This window comes from Drosophila serrata, unplaced genomic scaffold, assembly GCF_035046125.1.
Source record: "Drosophila serrata isolate PLE 108 unplaced genomic scaffold, ASM3504612v1 contig_240, whole genome shotgun sequence".
NCBI lineage: Eukaryota > Metazoa > Arthropoda > Insecta > Diptera > Drosophilidae > Drosophila > Drosophila serrata.
Window position 1 is genome coordinate 1,219,776 of NW_028257138.1, and position 14,372 is coordinate 1,234,147.

General features: G+C 39.8%; 3 protein-coding genes across 3 annotated transcripts; 1 reads left to right on the top strand and 2 right to left on the bottom strand.

The window, feature by feature from the left end:
- Positions 1 to 2,556: 2,556 nt before the first annotated feature.
- On the bottom strand, positions 2,557 to 4,303 carry LOC110176884 (putative cytochrome P450 6a14). The gene is made up of 2 exons (XM_020943371.2): positions 3,138 to 4,303; positions 2,557 to 3,079 (listed from the first exon to the last, which is right to left on the bottom strand). Exons 1-2 carry the CDS (start codon positions 4,249 to 4,251, stop codon positions 2,664 to 2,666), a joined length of 1,530 nt encoding a protein of 509 aa, XP_020799030.2. The 5' UTR covers positions 4,252 to 4,303; the 3' UTR covers positions 2,557 to 2,663.
- A 4,637-nt stretch (positions 4,304 to 8,940) lies between these two features.
- On the top strand, positions 8,941 to 11,222 carry LOC110179958 (uncharacterized). The gene is made up of 3 exons (XM_020947542.2): positions 8,941 to 9,432; positions 10,257 to 10,318; positions 10,833 to 11,222. Exons 1-3 carry the CDS (start codon positions 9,412 to 9,414, stop codon positions 11,086 to 11,088), a joined length of 339 nt encoding a protein of 112 aa, XP_020803201.1. The 5' UTR covers positions 8,941 to 9,411; the 3' UTR covers positions 11,089 to 11,222.
- Positions 11,223 to 12,283: 1,061 nt separating this feature from the next.
- Positions 12,284 to 13,292, bottom strand: LOC110190899 (uncharacterized). Its single transcript, XM_020961562.2, has 2 exons — positions 13,162 to 13,292; positions 12,284 to 12,888 (listed from the first exon to the last, which is right to left on the bottom strand). The coding sequence occupies exons 1-2, from the start codon at positions 13,174 to 13,176 to the stop codon at positions 12,403 to 12,405; spliced, it is 501 nt and encodes a 166-aa protein (XP_020817221.1). The 5' UTR covers positions 13,177 to 13,292; the 3' UTR covers positions 12,284 to 12,402.
- Between the last annotated feature and the right edge of the window lie 1,080 nt (positions 13,293 to 14,372).

Here is a 14,372-nt window from a genome sequence, read left to right on the forward strand (position 1 = left end):
TTAAGCTGGGAAATGTAGCGAATATAACGGTAGTTCGTTGCGCTTTGACACTTTTGCGAATCGCAATTTCGGCTAATGACAAGAAAGCCAGAAATCACCACTCTCTCACACACCTAATTTCAATTAACTTTTACGTTGTAACTCTTCTACTTTTTTAGTTTCTTGTTTTTAGCTCAGTTTCGGTTTTGTATTTCTATTTTATTTCATTTGATTTTATTTTATATTTGTTGTTTTTTGGGGCTCGTCTCGTTCGGTTTGGCTGCGTCGCGCACTCGACGCCGATCCGCACTCGCTAAACAATTGAAACTGAATAAAAATTCTGATTTAGTTGTATTCGAAACTCATCGGAAGAGCAGAAAGCGGCGCAGACGCGACAGTGCTGCGGCAGAGGCCGCGGGCAGAGGCAGTTGCTGCGAGCAGCGACAGGTAAGCATCTCTCTCTTCCTAAATTGTTGTATTTGCTGCACTGAGAGAAAAGTAAACGAAACAAATGGACTAATTTTTGTAATATAGAAACCTACACTCAAATATTATTTACTGAAACTATTCAAAATTAAATCATTATAATATTAATACCAAGATCTATATATAATATTTTGATATACATAAATATTTATTAATAGGTGGGCATTAAGACATCTTAAAACTTAAAAATTCCCATGCTTTTGCTAATTTTTTACCAATGTATTTTCTTTTTTTTCCAAGTGTCCAAGTGTAATATAGTTGTTGTTTATTTAGATGGTAGCTCAGGTGAGCCATTGCCAGGCGTTAGGTGTTTAGGGCGCGGGTGTGAGGTGCTGCTGGGAGTCGCTGGAGCTTGGCTCTGCAGAGATCGTCATCATCATTATCATCATTAGCAGTGCCCCACGCTGCGCCCACTTGAGACAGCGGCGGGGGAGGTACAGAGGAGCGAGGAGGTAGGGGGCTTCCGAGGAGCGAAAAAAAGCCACTTGGAAGGTTCATCCGATTTTTCCTGATAGCTGGCAATGACTCTCGAAAATTGTTTGAAACTAAATTGTAACAGGGAAATGAGATAAGGGAAAATATCCGAATACTCTTTCTCATATTTTCAAAAGAAAATAAAGATTGTATATAAAGATTTTATACAAAGTAAATTTTAAAGATAAGAAATAATTTATAAATACGAAAACCCTCATATGTTTAGAGTTCTATTTGTTTTTGAATATATGACTCCATCCGTGCTTTTTAATACCATTTTCCTTTTATTTATTGTTTGCATTCCGAATATTAAAAAGTTGATGGTTTTGTTTATTAACATTTTCACATTTTGCAGAACATAGAAATGCCGCAGTTAAATATTTTTTTCCGCAGCGGAAATAAAAACTCAAATATAAAAGAGATTTATAAGTGTATAAAAGCAACACTCTTTAAGTATATTTGTTGTATTTTTTAATGATTCTAAATCCATACATTCATAGTCATATAGCTCATATACCTCTAAAAGTACATTCATCAGCTTCGCGTGATTATTGCTTGTGTGTTATGTGTTTCTCTTGATGCAATTAGAGACAGAACTCTTGGCTAGAAGCCGGGAATTAGTGGAGCAATCGAATCAGAACCAAAAACCCAGGCCAAGAATCCCAGAAATCTAAGAATCCAAGTTGGAGTTTTTTCGAGTTTGGAGCTTGGAGAGTTTTTCTTTACGCCTTGCTGATCGCGCTAAGCTGTGTGAAATTCAAATTTAACGGACACAAAGCTGCCCACGAGTGCATTAGGTTTTTATTTTTTAACTCAAGCGTTAATTTGAGCCAGTTTTCGTAAACAGCTCGAAAAAGAGGTTTTTGAAAAGATGGGGAAACCCAGGTCAATGATGATTATGTTGATGGGGGAGTGGGAGGGAGTTGGGTGGCTCATAATTGGCGACACCTTTAAGTGCCGACCTTGTCATGCTCGCTGGCGTCGTCTAATTCAGGCCGGGGTTGTTCTTCATCAGCGCCCATCGCCATCGACTCCAAAATCAGCCGCTGCGCATGCGCAAAGTCGCAGTCTCGGTCGCAGTTGGCGTCGATCTTGGCAGAGTCAGGAGGTTGGACCCTGATTCGGAATCTAATTCGAAGTCAGACACAGAATCGGAATGGGATTCGCTGAAGGCAAAGATGAGCTCATTTGGCAAGCTAATTTGCATACCAGGAACTCTGAGGAATTCTAACTCACAAACAGAGGTTACGCCCCTTGGCCAGTCATCGAAAAGCTTTTGGGGATTGCCCAAAAACAAATTTAAACGAATTATTGGTTGCCAATTTGCATATAGAAAATTAATTACTTAATTTGTTTTATGTTTTGGCTAATACATTTGGTAATTAGTCTTTAATAAATGAAGAAATGTAATGTGTTTTACAAATGGAAAAATAAACTTAAACCATTGAAAAAATAGAAATGAAGCTTACTCAAATTTGTTGTGGACTTGATTTCCAATGTATTTTTCTTTATTGTTTAAGATATTGATTCCATATTTTAATATATATATGCAGTTTGAAAATGATTGGCTCCTTGACCGAAGAATAAAGCTAATATATCAGTATTCTAGATATATTACATCGGTAAAACAAAGTTTTTCGAAGGGCAGATAGTCATACCAAAAAGATAGAGATTAAGAGAGAGAAACAAAGAGTAATTTTATATTTAACACATCACACAAAACCTTAAACTCTTTCCACTTTCAGGTGAATGCCATTTTGGGTGGAAAGGGTAAAAGATTTGTTACTCAAAATCAGGGGAACTTCCGTGCGCTTGGAAACACTAAACTTGAAGTTATGAAGCAGAGCGGCCAGACCAATCTTCGATTGAATCTTGCCAAACCTCAAGCCAATACAGTTACGAGGACCATCCCCAAAGGGCAGATAGGCCATCGGGTGGCGGGCCTTCGCTTCCTCAGGCTCAAAACGACTCGGATCGAACTTCTCGGGCTCTGGATATATCTCAGGATCATGGTGAATATTGTGAACGGGAATCAGCAGTTGAGTGCCCGTCTCAATGACCACATCCATGTTGGGAACCTTGTAGTTCCTGTCGGTCTCCCTTATGAGATGAGGAACAATGGGGTGCTTGCGAAGGGTTTCTAAGGAATATATTCTGTTAGAGATTTCCCCTTGGCTAAGATATAATATCTCACTTACCAGCCAAAACCTGTTCCAGATATGTCATTTCGGATACGGAGTCATAAGTGATCTCTCCTCCCTCGGTCTTGCTGAGGACACTTTTAATCTCTTCCCTAACTCGATCTTGGATATCCTGCTGCAGGGCTAGCTCATACAGACAGAAAGACATTGTACTCGAGGAGGTCTCGAATCCAGCTACAAAGAACACAAAGGCCTGGGCAGCCATTTGCTCCAAGGTCAACCCATGTGAAAGGTCGATTCCCTTGCCCTTTCTAGCCGCCTCCTCGTTCTCGGCCTTCAGTTGGATCAATTGGTCGATGAAATCGTTTCGCTTTATGTTATTCTTCTGCCTGTAATCGACGGTATTTCTCACAGTTGACATGAAGAACTCTGTGAGATCATCGGGCATCACCTTCATCCGCAGAGTTCTGGCCAACTTGGCATTGGTGAAAAGAAAAACTTGAATTAATTGAGGATGACGACGTCTTTCAAAGATGGCACGTCCCATTGCCCGAAATTCGGCATTCGGATCCTTGAGACTGTTGCACTCTAGGCCAAAGGCGCAGGATCCAATCACATCCGTTGTAAAGCGAGCACACAGTTCCTTGATCTCCACATCCCCATCGTCCACTGAGGCAGCTTTCACCGTCTTATCCATGGTATCGACCAGGTGGTGGCTAACCTCCACGATCACACCGGACATGTGCTTGATCTTGCCGGAGGTAAACACTGGCGACAACTTAGTCCGCATTGATTTCCACTCCTCACCTTCCAGGGCGAAGAGATGTCCCGTCAAGGGATCGTCTCGTGGGTTAGTGAAAGCACCCCGGTCCTGGAAGTAGTTGAAGTCCTTGATCAGCACTTGCTTGATGAGATCCAGGTCGATGATCATAGCAACGCGCCTGAAGAACATAAACATTCCAGCAAATGGAGCCATTCCCTTGAACTGATCGTAGATTCTCTGGTTGATGTCCCGGAAATGGAACTTGGAACCGATTCCCTTCATGTTTCCGATCACCGGAAGTGGAGGTTCGTAAGGCACACCCTTCCGTGCCCAATAGGTGTATATGTTGTGGTAGAAAGTATAGACTAAGGCCAGAACCACGCCCAGCAGGGCGATTGTTAGCAGCATTGCGAATTGAACGCTTGAAACTTCTCGGGGTAAATTCACACCGAACACTGATATTTTTAGTGGACAAATGTTGATATTTATACCAAAATAATCGGTTCTTATCTAGTCTCAAAAATTGAGGTAGCGATTACCTTATCAACTGTGTTAAATGATTCATAAAAAAACTTACATATCAGTTGCAATATTTTTGAAATAGTTGAGCGATTCCCATAACTGATTTGGATTTTTACGAAGAGTTAATTGAATTTTATTAGCACTTATTTTTTTTTTGCCTATTTAAACTTTCTGTCTACTGAACTATTAAAGGAAATGACAACCTTCCGACTTAAATTCTAATCTAAGGATTTTAAAATTTAAGGGGAAACTAGCATACATGGCGGATACTTAACGTGAAACCCCTTAAATTAAGTATACGCCATATGTGTCTTAGAGGAGAACATTTTAAAAATTTATAAAGATAAGTTTTTCCAGTTAAAAGGCTAGTTAATCAATTAAATGAGAAGTTTGAATCGGAAATCGATCATGAATAAGCATCCAATATTTGTTATTTACGAATATATTTAAATATTTTAAAAATTCAAAGTTTAAAAATTGCATAACTAAGCCAATACGCCGTTAATTTTTATTCGGAAGGCTGTCCTATGCTAGTTTTTATTATTAGTCTGTTCATCCTGATCAAGAAAATATATGATTTATAGGGTAGGAATCAACTCCTTCACTGCGTTCCAAGCTTTTGACTGAAATTAGAATACCCCTACCTCTGGAACATTTTTTTTAAAAACTAAATTAGGTCAAGCCACTTCTGGAAATTAAGAGCACCACCTTGTTAATAATATTTAGCCTTTCAATATTCTTAATATTTATTAATTAATCACTTCACCTCTCCAAGCAGGTCAAGTCTGCTCGGTCTCAGAGCCAACACTCAAATGGCCAAAATAGAAGGCTCGCTTGCTTTGTCATTGCACAATTATTGGTTTTGGGGGTTGCTCCAAATATCGAAATATATATGGAATATACAATAGAGTCATTTGCTTGGCACTTGTCCCTCGACCCTATCAAAGACCCAAATCGCAAACGCATCAAAATTCATCCAACATTCGGTGGCGATCGGCGATTCGGTGCTTTTGGCGGACGCTCTTAGCCTGCCAAGTGGGTGAGGCTCACCGAGTCGAAGTTGACCACGTCTCTAAAGTATCTGCGTGGAAATTTCAATTAAATTTTTTTTGTTTGCCGTGTCTAAAAGTGCAGAGATCGATAGCGACCCAATCGCCACCGTACCGCAGGAAATCCATAGCCTCTTTCAAGCCGGCGTCATGTAATCCGCAACGATTGGGCAAACGACATCGGCGTGGCTCAGGTCACATAAATCGTGGTCGAAAAGCTGATGATTGGCAGTTGTGGGCCAGCAGGAAGCCCTCCATTGATAACACGTACCAAAGTCGTTCATCCAAAACTTGGTTTAGTCGCACGGATATGCAAATTCAAGGGAACATGAATTTATAAAAAAATAACACATAGTCTGCGGAAGATGAAAGTAGGATGCCACCTGGGGTAGTATAGAGATTCTTAATATTTTCGGAGATTTTTAAAGCTAGTCTAGAAATGGTTAAATAAAAAGAAATGTAGTTAAAAATTACCAAGGCTTGATTTTCATCCGCTGGAATGCGATTAGGTATATCATACTGCTAACCAAATTTTCACTCCACCATTCACTAAGGGCCTACTTTAGCTAATAGCCAATTTTACACTTAACAACCCAAGATATTTAATTAGCAATATTACAAGAAACTATGCATTTACTATAATGCAATAAAAATAATGCAATAACATTTGCAATAAGTGATTACAACAAGGGATTACGTTTAAGGGAAAGATAACTCAAAGCTTACTCACTTACCTTAGTATAGTATATTACCTCATAACTAAACTATAAATATACTTGATTCATACTTTCCAAGCTTAAATTATGATACACTTATCTCATATCAATCTTATTTGGCTTTATCATTAAACGATTTGTCCAGCACTCTACCGATTTATGTCCCGTCATGTTTAACCAATTGACTGATCAGCCTGCCATGTTCCGCCGTCCAATTAGTTTTGTTGGTTTGTGGCTTTGTATATCGTTTGGCTATATCGTTTTGCTTTATTTGTATATATATTTTTTCTCATATCTGCATAACGACGAGCACTTGGCGTGTTTTACATCATGGTTGGTGCTGAGTGAGCCATTGGGTCTGCCCCGGCGTCTGGGTTTCTGTGAGTAAGTCAGAGTCTAGTGGCCAGCTGTTCGAATTTGGCCAAATGGCAGATCCTATTACACAGGGAGAAATTATTGGTTACATAATTTAATTTCTTATGAGATCGTTTGCTGACTTTTCTGAGTTGAGTTGAATGTTTGAGCTGGTTTTTATTAATTTTAATAGTATGACAAGTGTCTTTAGAAGTTCTTAGGAAGATCTATTGAGGGACTGTTAGGTCTCGAATTTATTAAATGATAAAGCATACAAAAATCCTTATAATCTTGCAAAGATTCTTACTTCTTTTATTCTATTTCTCACAGAGTCTTTAACTATTGTATGGATATTATTAGAGTAATTAAGATATTATATTATTATTATTATATCTTCAAAGCACTCATATCTTTCTGTGTACTTTTCGGACCCGGTCCGACTAATTTTTGTGTGGTCCACATTCATAGAAATCAAAACTCACCTAGCAGGAAGTAGTTTTGCATGCAGTGATCTCTGCGAGCGCGTTCGCAGAAAGCGAAAGTAATCATCCAGAGTGCGGTGCACAGCCAGCGGCGGATTATTGTTTTGCTTATATTTTTGTTGCTTTATTTTTTTGCCTATGGGCACGCATGGTTTGGAGGCAGAGGGGCGTGGCAGCCAGCAGCCGTGGCATATTTATCACACAAACAAATATCCATTATGCAATTTGGCATGTCTAAAACGAGCAATTTGCTGCAAATGCAATAACATCCCGGTGAGTCGGTGAGTTGGAGCTAAGACGGGACTAAGTCGGAGCCGGGGGACAGGGGCAGGATGTCAGTGGATCGCCCTCAAACGCAGAAAAAGCATACTGGCCTACTTATACACAGATAAACGCAGACATTCAAAGTGAAAATAGCAAAGAGATAGTTGATAGTTTAACCCATTAGAGGCCATATATGGCAAGCAAGTTAAGCTTAAAATATTTGTGGTAGCATGCCAAAGTTAAGTGATTCAAATATCAAACAAGGTAGTTTCCTTCCTTAATTTTTAGTACAATTTATAATTCAGTTACTAAGAGGTTTTTGTGCTATAGGAATACAAAGAAAATCACTTATCCGCAATTATTGAAATGGAAATTCAAATATTTAATAATCCTCAGTTAAAGTCAGTAATCATCCGCTTGACTTATTGTTTGGAATTAGTTAGTAATTAATTTCACAAATATCTTAAGTAACTAACCAATTAGTAAGCTTAGCTTTCTGCTTTAATTGTAATTAATTACTCATAACAAAAAAAGAAACTCCACGGCAGTTAGAAATGGGTTAAAGTGTGGAGAGCTCTTAACACTCGATTAACCAGGGGCTTGCAACAACCAGTTGCAACTGCAACAGCTGGCTGACTTGCAAGCGTAGCTAATGTTATGTCAGGGGCATTATAGAATCGGGCAAAAAAACAAAAAACATCAAAATCAAAATCAAATTCCAAATCAAAATCGAATTTCTGTAAAATCGTGTGATGCATTGCTTGATTAGAGTCGCCACATTGCTGTTACTGTTAAGTAATTGCCCGAAATGCGTTTTATTGCAAATTTACGGCGTACGTGTTTCGTGAATTTGATGTCGTGATTTTATTTCCTTTTTTTTTGGTGGGTACATCTCACTCCTGTAATTTCAACGCTGACCCATATTAATTGACACCACCAGTCGCCGAAAGAAAACCCGTTCAAGGTCGTTTGCCAGAGATGTCTTCGTCGCGATATGGAAGGGCCAGATCTTTTTTTTTTGTTTATTTGGATTAGCGTGACAACTTTGTCTTGGCTCACGTTCACTTTTTTTGTACCCGCGGAAGGCCGCTAAGTGATCCATTCAGCAATGATATATGTGCTACTTGGTCAGTCACTTGGAATGATTTTAGCCCCACTCCTCGTTTGTCTTGCTATTATGATTATGAAATTAATGTAATTTGTGTTGTATTACACAAAGCAGAGATCTGCACTGCCGCAGAGTCAAAGTTCGATTGTCTGCGTCATAAGACAACTGAAGCATTGACTGACCATGCACTGGAAGAAACAAGTGTATATTTAAGTTACTTAGTTGCTTGAAAAATGCAAAGATAAGAGAGTAATAAAGGTTGATTTTAGATAATTACAAAATGCTAAGAAGAAAAGCAAGATAAAAGAATTTAATATTAAAAATTCAATGGACAATAAATAAAATTAAACTAGGAACTAGAAAATATAGTTTTTTAATACTTTTTAAATGTCTTTGATTTCAAATAATTATATCACATATTATAGGCAATTTAACAAATTTAAAATATTATCTTGAAAATATATTGTTTCAACACTTTTTATAGTCTTTGATGTCTAATCATGTTTATATCAATGTTAATTTACCTCAAACATTTATTTTGAAGTATTTTTTATTTTATACAACATTGTGATTAGTATTCCACACATTTTCTTGGCGTGTAGCCATACCCCTTTTCAGCCAGCAGATGGGTCTTAACCCCGATGAGTGGTAAACAGAAGCCACCGAGGAGTCAACCGCATGTACACACACACATTTATTAACATGGCCAACAGCGGTTCACGTCCACTGTTATGGTTATTGTCGCTTTTCTGTTGCCGTTTTTTATTTCTGTTTTGAATGTTCGCTGGCCGTTGCTGTTGATTGGTTGGCGTTGCTGCTGCTGTTGCTGTGTTGCTGCTGTTGCTGTTGCTGCTATTGCTGTTGCTGTTGCTGTTGCTGTGTTGCTGCTGTTGCTGTTGCCGCTGCACCAAGCTCACGTCTTTCTTGTGCAGCGCCGTCGACTTTTGGCGAAAAATCGCTGCTGGCGCCGTGTATAAAACGGATGAGTCGCAGCCTGTGGTTATCAGTCACCACCTGACAGTGCTCCGGTTTTATTATTTGCTTTGTGCAGAAAAGTTAAGCGCCAGCCCACAATGTCCGCCCTAAAAGCCTTCGTAAGTGCGAAAAGGATATCGGTGTTACATAAAAAAATAAACAAAGTGCTAAAAAACTGTTTCAAAAATTAACAACATGGAGCTGGAAAATATATTTAATTCAAGTGGAATTACGTGATCAGTAACATGAACAATAAAAACTTTATCATTTATCACAGAAAGCAACAAATAATCAAAGTATTAAAACACCTAGAAAGAAGAAATATAATTTATTTTGTATTTATAAGTTTAAGAGAACTCATAAGTTTAAGAGATTTTTCAATAATCACAAAGTTTTCTAAACTATATTAGGATGTATTAAACATATTACTACAGCTTAATCAAGTTTTTAAAATGCATTTCCTATAAAAACAAGTAACATCTTTATGAATTTCCCTCTTCATAAAAGGGTTTCAGGATTTCTGAAGCTTAAAATAAATAAGACATATACTGCTTATTTATTTACTAGGTTCTTATACTAATAAAGTACTATTGTATATTTTTCTGCTATTATTATCGTAACAACATATTTTTCAATCTAATATAAAGTCTCTTCAAGTATTATGGGATTTATGAAGCTTTTAAAAATGTTGTTTACCTTATTATAAATCCTTATAAAACCTACAAAAATAGATTGAACTTACAAAAATATTTACAGACATTATAAATTACATTAAAACTCTTACCTCTTAACTGCTTAAACTTTATTGTTATAAATCAGCTTACCGCACGGTTGAAACGAATGCCAACCGCAGTTATCTGGCTCAGTGCACATTAAACTTAATTATATATATTAATTTGTGGGGCTTAAATCGGATCTAAACACTTCCTTATCCCCCTTTCAGATCTTCGTTGCCCTCTTTGCCGTGGCCTACTGCGCCCCCCATCCGGGCTTCTTTGGCAAACAGTAAGTACTTATTTGAGTCTAGGTACGGATATATCTCCCACCGATCTCCGGCACCTGAACTGATCCATAAATAACCCAAGCGAATCGATAAAAATGGCCATTTCCCGCTTTATGCTAAGCTAACGAGCGGTCGCATGGCTTTTTAAACGCTGCGATTGAGCCGAGCCGTGGGTCTATATACATATATATATAAACATATATAAAATATGCGATCGAATTGAGCAATCAAAACGCTCGCACCACTTAGACCGGCGGCGGACCATTCCAACTGCAGTCACTACCATTGAACTTAGCCGATCTTGGCTCAGCGGCTCGCCGCTCAGGAATTTCACAGGCTGCGACTGGCATTTAATTCATTTGTAATGCGCACATAATTGTCCGACTAATTGCCAATTCCGATTGGCTGCCAAGATGTCGACGAGTTCAAGCAACTGATTAGCTAATATGCCCACACACTCACACAATGCAATGGGTGCCAATATTTCTGACCGATTTCACTTTTTCAAATCCACAGCGAACACCATACCATCCACGTTCCCTACAAGGTGCACACCGTCCATCATCATCATGTCCAGAAAATCCATGTGCCGGTGGTGAAGCACGTTCCCGTGCCCATCTACAAGGAGGTTCCAGTCCATCATGTCCATCATGAGGAGGTCCCTGTGCCGGTCCATCATGTCCACCACGAGGAGGTCCCTGTTCATCATGTTTTCGATGATCATCACGATCATCACGGCTGGAGCTCTCACCACGGACACGGCTGGCTGTAAGCCACCTGTAAGTCCCGCAGTCTGAAGGCCCACCCACACTCAGTAAATCAATGAATAAAACCAGCCTGTAAATATTGTACAATGCTTAAGTTAATGATTGTAAATAAAATCACAATTCGACTGTATACAGAAAATTACTCAACGGGTTTTTACTTTGTTCTTTGATGAAAAAGAAAAGTGTTAATCAGAATTAAATTTCTAAAAATGGGAGGGATTAATATAGTTAAATAGATTATTTATGAAGAATAGGTACTTCATTATTGTAGGTGTTCTTTAGTCTAGAAAACTACTCGAAGTAATGCTGACTTAATCTTAAATAAAAGTATAGACACGACTTCTGTTGCATCTTCTGTCATAGATACCACATTATTCTGACCCTGCTCTTGTTATTTATATATTTCTGATTATAGTAAATAACAAATTCCAACTCTTTTAGGGTAATTTAGTATACACAAGTCCCTTAAGAAATACCCTCCAAAATTACTACCTCGCTTCATACCATTTTTCCCACGAAAACATAAATAATAACACACCAAAAAAAGCAGAGCAATGCCATATTGATTATAAATGAAATACAATTTCGATTGAACAGGTAAATTGGCCCGGGAATGTGATAGTTTCGATTGGATCATTGCTCCATTAGTTAATCTCTCATTGCAAGCCTGTAATTTGCAGTTGCACTTGACCTTGGTATGGTGTGCCAACCCAAAGGCGGCAATTAAGCCGAAGTTTTGCAAGAACGACTTTCACAAAGCACTCACTCACTGGACCAGCTCCGACTGAGGTCGACCGCCTGTCCGTCCGCTCCCTTCTGACCCGATCCGGTCTGGTTCGATCCACTCCACTCCTCCTGTCCCACACGTAATGTTGTAAGTCAGAGGCGTGGCAGGGCACATTCCCGTGGCATGACCGCCGCGCAGATCATGTCTAACTAGTCCCACTTGCAGTTCCTAGTTCAACATGTTTAAAACTGGTCCTAAAACAATCAGTATTCTTAATTAAATAAAATCTTGACACGTTTTTTACTTCCTTAAAAGGATTTCAAGGACTGTCAAGATGGATTTTTGTAACTTTCCTTGTTTCCTGAACATGTACCTTAACATAAACTTGAAATTAATCTAATAATAAAGTTAATTCAATTAATTATTTTTGTAAATCTGTACATATAAGAAGATTTCCTCACATTAAGCAAACATTTTGTTTTTTTTACCAACATTTAGCATTTATTTCGGCGCCAACAACAAAGAATTTTAAATTAATGTTCACTAATTGAGAACTGGGAAAGGGAATGATGTTAGGGAAGCTGCGCCCACTCTAGTGGCAGTAGGGGAAGTTGGGGCACTGATGCGGCGAAACTCCAGCGGGATACAGACGCTCCGTCCAGCCCGGAAGTGGAGGGGCAGCCACCGGGGCACCGGCATGTCCGGCATTCACATCGCAGTACGGATAGTTGGGGCAGGTCTGGGGATTGATGCCAGCCGGATACTTATCACCGCCAGCGGCAGGAGCCGGAGCAGCGTTCCACGAGGGCTGTGGCTGCCACTGGGGCTGAGGCTGGGGATTCCACTGATGCTGAGGCTGTGGCTGCCACTGGGGCTGAGGCTGGGGATTCCACTGATGCTGCGGCTGGGGATTCCACTGCGGCTGCGGGGCGCCCCACTGGGGCCGGGGATTGTGCAGACGCTCGTTATCACAGATGGGGAAACCGGGGCAGTCCTGGGGATTAACACCAGCCGGATACTGGGCGGCTTGTTGGTGCTGGGGCTTGGCCACGGCCAGAGCCACGAGGGTAGCGAGGAGCTGAAAAATATGAGAAATTATTACGATTATTCAGGAATTTTCATGATCTCATTTTAAAGGATATTTGCTATAATTATTAATAATTGTATAGAAAACACACAATTAAATATTCAAATATTATATCCTCAAAATTAGTTCACTTTAAATTATTATTTTTTTCTATAATACTTACTCCGAGTTAAGATAATAACAAGTATTTAAATAACTTTTGATTTAAGACTTTGTACAAGGAGATATTAGCCTTGATCTGAGCCTGGTTCAAAGGCCACTTACCAGCTTAAAGAACATGTTGCTGAGTTGGTGCAGGTGTTGCTAGAGTTGGTCTGTTTGGGTGGTTAATGGTAATCCTTGGCCAAATTGGACTATGATGTCGTAGCTCAAACTTCCAATTGGGTTCCTGGTCAGTGCTGCACTGCTGCTGCCGAGCCCGGCCATCTAGCTTATATAGCTGGCCTGAGATGCTGGCTAGAACCGAGTCGGCTCTTGGCCAGGTCTCAATCTCAGCCAGAGTCTCTCGGTTCACTTTCATTGCTCTTGGTGTTGCTGCTGCTGGGTTGTTGCTGTTGCTGCTGCTGCTGCTGCTGCTGCTGGCAGTTGCTTTACTTTGCTTGACTTTTGCTTTTGTTTTTGTAGTTGACTGATCTCGCGCATATTTTACTTGATTGGCCCAACAGATTATTATGAGTCTTTGTTGCGGAGCGCGCGGACAAATAAATCGAACGGGGCCGACGGACAGACAGACATATATGTAGATATATATACATATACGGGGTAATATGCTTAAACACCCAACTATGCAAACACACAGACAACTATGCACTTATATCGAGTTACCGACATGCCGTCATTAGCAATGAACTAAGCCCCCAACTTGCATTTTGGCCAGAAATAAAATACAACAACAACAAAATATAGAAATCTCCTAGCCAGGCCTTATATATGGTGTGTGTTTTTTGACAAAGCCGCGTTGGCGTTTGGCCAATTTTCGATTTCCAGCCAGCCAGCAGAGCCAGCAGAGCCAGCAGAGGGATCAGTTCGTGAATCACTTGGCTCGCATTGAATTGGATCGGATCGGTTCGTGTAAGAGGCACACAGGTCGCCATCGGATCTCGGCAAAACCAAGCATCGCCTTGGCATGCCACTGCCACATGTCGTCGGTCCGCCTGCCCGGAAGGCAGCGGTGCTCCGAGTCATTGCAAACGGGTTTCGGTGCAGCGAACTTGCACTAGATCCCAATGCATTCGAGAGGCGGCGGCCCGAGGTTTACTTCTAGGTTCTAGGGCTGGGCTATAGGCGGATCAAGTTTGGAGTTTCAATAAGCCAAAAATATAGTTCTTTAGATCCTACGCCAACTAGAATCAATCCTAGTTGTTTGCCGTAGTATTTATACAGGATATGTTTAATAATAATTATGTTACAGGGTTTGATACATCTATATAAATTACGATTTTATAACAAAATCTTTGAAATATATATTAAATTCT

What these genes read in the sequence shown, in the direction of transcription:
- LOC110176884 (XM_020943371.2), bottom strand. Translation starts at nt 4,251, where the DNA reads ATGCTGCTAACAATCGCCCTGCTGGGCGTGGTTCTGGCCTTAGTCTAT. An exon ending in TCTGGAACAGGTTTTGGCTG is followed by an intron (nt 3,080 to 3,137) that starts GTAAGTGAGATA and finishes TATATTCCTTAG; the next exon opens with AAACCCTTCGCAAGCACCCC.
- LOC110179958 (XM_020947542.2), top strand. Translation starts at nt 9,412, where the DNA reads ATGTCCGCCCTAAAAGCCTTC. An exon ending in TGTCCGCCCTAAAAGCCTTC is followed by an intron (nt 9,433 to 10,256) that starts GTAAGTGCGAAA and finishes TCCCCCTTTCAG; the next exon opens with ATCTTCGTTGCCCTCTTTGC. An exon ending in CCGGGCTTCTTTGGCAAACA is followed by an intron (nt 10,319 to 10,832) that starts GTAAGTACTTAT and finishes TCAAATCCACAG; the next exon opens with CGAACACCATACCATCCACG.